The sequence below is a fragment of the Corvus cornix genome, chromosome 11 (genome assembly GCF_000738735.6).
Source record: "Corvus cornix cornix isolate S_Up_H32 chromosome 11, ASM73873v5, whole genome shotgun sequence".
NCBI lineage: Eukaryota > Metazoa > Chordata > Aves > Passeriformes > Corvidae > Corvus > Corvus cornix.
In genome coordinates this window covers 7,292,459-7,297,228 of record NC_046341.1, presented here as the reverse complement: position 1 = coordinate 7,297,228, position 4,770 = coordinate 7,292,459, and the positions used below count along the sequence as shown (strand labels likewise).

At 65.3% G+C, this 4,770-nt stretch overlaps 1 protein-coding gene across 1 annotated transcript; it reads right to left on the bottom strand.

Moving 5' to 3' along the window:
* Positions 1-257: 257 nt before the first annotated feature.
* TPPP3 (tubulin polymerization promoting protein family member 3) lies at positions 258-4,144 on the bottom strand. The gene is made up of 4 exons (XM_039558326.1): positions 4,037-4,144; positions 2,672-2,863; positions 1,430-1,583; positions 258-1,170 (listed from the first exon to the last, which is right to left on the bottom strand). Exons 2-4 carry the CDS (start codon positions 2,857-2,859, stop codon positions 982-984), a joined length of 531 nt encoding a protein of 176 aa, XP_039414260.1. The 5' UTR covers positions 2,860-2,863; positions 4,037-4,144; the 3' UTR covers positions 258-981.
* Positions 4,145-4,770: the final 626 nt, after the last annotated feature.

Here is a 4,770-nt window from a genome sequence, read left to right as displayed (position 1 = left end):
GGGATCGTTACCAGGAGCTCGTGTGTTTGGTTGCAAACAGAGCAGGAGTGGGAGCCAGGCGCTCGTGTTTGTGTGCCTGCGGTTGCTCAGGCAACTCGGGGCCAGCCAGGAGCTGCCAAAATCCTCGGTAGCCAGGGCCAAGCCCCCGGCACAGCTGCCCTGGGGCAGCGTGGCCGGCCGAGCTCCCCTCTGTCCGGCCGAGCGAGCGGCCAGAGGGGCTCCGGCTGCTCGGTCCATGAACACAACCAGACCGGAGCGTCAGTGCGGACGGGGTTTATTGCAGAGCCGGGTTACAGCGTGGGTCTGCAGCATCCTTTGGTTTGGGCTTCACGGAGGCAGCAGGAGGCCACGGGGATTCAGGTCGGAGACCTTTGCCGATGGCCAGGCAAGACCAAGCTCTCCTGGGGTGCATCGTGGGGCTGGGCCAGGAGCATCCCGGCAGCTCCGGCACAAACAGCAGGGTCTGAGCCTCCCGCGGGGCGGGGCAAGCGGCAAAGGCAGGCAGCCGCGAGGTGAGGGCATCGGTGGGGAAGGAAGGAGGCGGCTGTGGTGTAACTGGTGCGGGGTTAAGGCAGGTCCCCGGGAGGTGAGGGGAGGACAGGCTGCGGTCCCCGGTGGGACAAGGGAGGGTGCCCCGAAAGCCGGGGCTGAGGTAGGGAAGGTCTGGGTGCCGGCGGGGCGGGGCAGCCCTGAGGAGCAGCGCTGTTAGTACGGTGTGGGGCTGGGGGTGACAGCACGGGGGACGCAGGAGGGGCGGGGGATCAGAGCACAGGGTGGGACGGACGCAGCGCTGGGGCAGAGCCCGCGGCCCGGCGACTCCCGCAGTCCCCCCAGCGCTGGGCGGCCGACACCCCGCCAGCCTGGGGCTGGCCCCAGCGCAGCCTCCCGGGCCCCACCTCACGCGGGCACGTCCCAGGGCAGTGCACCGAGCCCACGGCCGGCGCGCAGGGACCGGGGCGGTGGCGCCACGGGCACCCGTCCCTACTTTTTGACTTTGGCATCGTAGGTGCCCGCGTTCTTGTAGGCACTGACGTAGCCGCTGGTGTCCACGATGTTCTCCCGCCCGCTCTTGCCCTTGCCCTTGCCGCTCTCGTCGAAGCGCTCCTTGTGGGAGCCCGTGTACTTGGAGGTGTCCGTCAGCCTCTCCACGGCTCCCACGGTCTTGGCTTTCTGCAGTGGGGAGATGGGACACGGCAGTCAAGAAGATGCTCCATCCCCTTCCCACACAAGTTCCATCCCTTGCCCCACACAAGCTCCTGACACCCACCGAAGACCCTGCTGTGCCCCTCGTGCCCCGTGCAACCCCCAGGGCCCCCCACCCACCCAGGGCCATGGGGTGTCCTAGAAAGCATTTACACTGTGGGCACAGCTCCATTCTCCCTCCTGACCACCACTCCTACTCCCAGCAGCTGAGGGGCTCCTCGCTCACCGTGACGCCCACGTTAATGGGCTCCTTCCCTGCCACCAGCTGGCAGATGGCTTCATACGCCTCCTCTTTGCTCTTGTCCTTAAACCTCTTGGGGGCCAGCTCCTCCAGCGCCTTCTTGAACTCCTCGTAGTTGATAACACGAGCTGTTTTCCCTCTGCAAGCACAAAACTCAGGCTGCCACCAGCACGTCTTTGGGTCATGCCCCCAGATGGGATGAGCTGCATCAGAGAGACCCTGCCCTTGTCCTACACTACCCTCGGACCCCTCACCCACTTCTGAAATTCAGCTACAGCTAAATGGGTTTGGCTGGGCGCAGCTGATGCTGAGCTCCAGGAGCTTTTCAGCCACATGCTGTTGAAGTCCCTGTTACCAAAAACCAGGATGCATGGAAGTGATCTAGGACTTGGTCCTGGTGTCAGGAGGGGAGTGCACCCATTCCCACTGCTCCCAGCCTGCCTGGGCTGCCCAGCACCCTCTCTCCCCTGGCAGGCATCAATCCTCCAGTCAAATTTGGAAGGACATGCACAGAGCATCTCTCCCCTGAGCTCCTGATCCTCATCTCTGGGGCAGCACAGCAACCTGCCCTGCTGCACCCCAAAAACCTCCTGGTGCTCAGCTCATCCTGACCCAACCCAGGAACAAGGGAATATCTGGATAGAGCATGAGTAGGAAGCAGGTTCTCCACCCATCCTTGTTCCTGCACCTTCGTGTGGAGCATGAAGTGTCATTGTGTCCCCAGGGACCCTAAAAGCAGTTCCGGGTGCCTTTTAGCCCTTCAAGCTGCCCCTGTGACCTCCATGGACCAGAGTCCTCCTCAAGCTTGGGCATTGGTTGGCCAGGCTCAGGGAAGGGGCACATCACATGGGACAACTCTGAGCACCCTCTGCTTCCTGTGGCACCTTCTTGAGCGATGCGAACCTGGCAGAGCCAACCAGGCCCACCCCAATGCCTGGAGTGGGAGCAGGGGCAAAATCTCTGCACCAAATCTGAGCCTCCCACCCCCAACCTTGGGTTAATTTATTATTAGGTCTTGCAGAAGCAACCACATGTCCCAGCTGAAGGTGGGACACCACAAACAGCACCCACAGATCTATGACAAATAGGATGGACAGCCTGCGGACACAGCTGGGGTAGCACAGCTCTGTGGGGACCCCCACACCCAGGCACCGCCACCCTGCCCATACTGCAAAGGCATCCCCACCCTCCAGGAGGCTGGAGGCCCTGAAAATCCAAGTCACTTACTTCACCTTGGAGAAGACAATGTCCACATCGGTGCTGGTGACGCTTTTGCCATCGGTGACTTTGCAGTCTTTGCACAGCTTAGCCCAGTTCTTCCCATTCATCTCCTGCCCCGTCGCTTTGGTGTCGCCGTAGATGGCGAATTTGCGGAAGCTCTCTTCCAGGGATGCCATCTCAGTGTTCCCAGCCATGGCGCTGCGGGACAGGGGCAGATGGGCCTGTCACCACCCAGGCTCCTGCTGGCTGCACGGCAGAGCTCAGCAGGCTGCTCGCAGGCCTTCGAGGGCAGGAGGAGGAGGAGGAGGAGGAGGAGGAGGAGGAGGAGGAGGAGGAGGAGGAGGAGGAGGAGGAGGAGAAGGAAGGCCGGCGAGGGTGGAGGCTCTGCAGCAGGATCGGGGCGTTGGCAGTGCCTGTGGGCATGCGGTGAGGGTTGATGGCAGCGTCGGATGAGCCCCAAGGCCGAAAGCCAAGAACGTGTCTTGGGGAACGGAGGCTCCTGGTCGAGAGCTGTCAGCAGCGAGGCTGTCAGCTCCGGGGCTGGCGGGGAGTGAGTGCATCAGCCTGTCCCCTCGGGAGTACTCTCCGGGAATGACGCAATGCGTCCGCCTTCCTCCCGCTCTCAGATCAGGAGAACCAGCACCACCGCCTGCCTTCAGCCCCACCTCTCCCCTGCCTCCATCCCTCTGTGTGAAGCTGGCAGCACCTCAGCCCTGTGACCTGCCCCCAGAGCTGGGCCAAGCGCAATGCCCTGCAAGTTGCCAACAGGTCTCTGCACCCAGTGGTGGCACTGTTGCTGCTGCCCCATCCCCACTCCTCTCCTGCCGTCGCCTCGCCAGCCTCGCCCTGGTGGCTCAGCATCCCTCACCACGCGCCGAGCACCCACAGCATCTCGGCCGGGAAGGACTGGGTGAGGCTGTACCCGGCGGAGCTCCAGTACTCAAGGGGGTCTCCGGCACCCCGAGGTGCAGGGCGGGTACCTTGCCCGGTGGGTGCCCGGGTGAGAGAGGCCGGGATGGGCCCCCGGAGCCTCGGCGAGGGCCGGGGAGTGGTCCCTAAGTCCGTCGCTAGGGAGGATGGGCGTTGCCCGGCGACCGTCGCTAAGGAGGCGCGGCGGGGCGGGGATGCCGCCGGTCGCCTCCCCGCCTCGCACTCCCGCGGCTCCCGCCGCCCCGGCCCGCACGGCCCCGCAGCGCCCGCCAGGGCTCTCCCCGCCCGGCCGGGAGGTCCCTGCCGGCGCCTGGGGGATGCCGGGGCAGCGACGACCCCCGCTCACCCTCCCCCCCAGCTCCCCCCTCCCCGTGCAGTGGCCCCGGGACGGGCACCGGAGTGGCCGCGAGTGCGGGGCGTCCCGGTCCCTTGGTCACTCACCTCCGGGCCACTCAGTTACCGCCCGGTCACTCGCTCACCTCCCGGCGCCGCGCTCTGAGGCGGGCGGGGGCGGCCGCCGCCGCCTGTTTAAGGCTCCGCCATGGCGACGGGAGGGGCCGGGCCGCCCCCGCCCGCCTCCCCCGGGCCGCGGCACGGCGGGAGCGCCCTCGGGGCGGGGAGACGGAGCCCGGGCAGCGGACCCGGACCACCTCTGGGACACCCTCCACCACCCCATGAAGCCTCTCTGCTTCCCCACGAAACCCTACCGGCACCTGACCAGGTCTTTCCTACACCTCACAAGGTCTCTCCATCACCCTACAAAGCCCCAGCGTTGTCCCACAAGGTCTCTTTAGCACCCCCCGAGGCCCCACCATAAACCCGCGAGGTCTCTCCACCACCCGCTCAGCACAGATGGCCCCTGGCAGCGCTGCTGTGCTTTGCCCTACAGCTCCTTCCCCGGCCCCACACAGCCACCGTGCCCCTCCATAGAGCAACCTTCCTTTGGTGGGTGACACCATGGACCAAGGCCACTGCCCCGCCTGAGGAGACACTGCCAACCATTCTGGTGTGTCAGGGACTGTGGCGAGCACCTGTGGCCCAGTGAGACACCCTTGGAGCAGCCACATACCAGCACTGCCCACCCTGGCAGGCCGGAGCATGACCACATGCAGAGCTCCCAGTGGGTGCTGCGAGCTGAGGCAGTACCCAAATATTGTGGTTGTCATGGAGCTCCA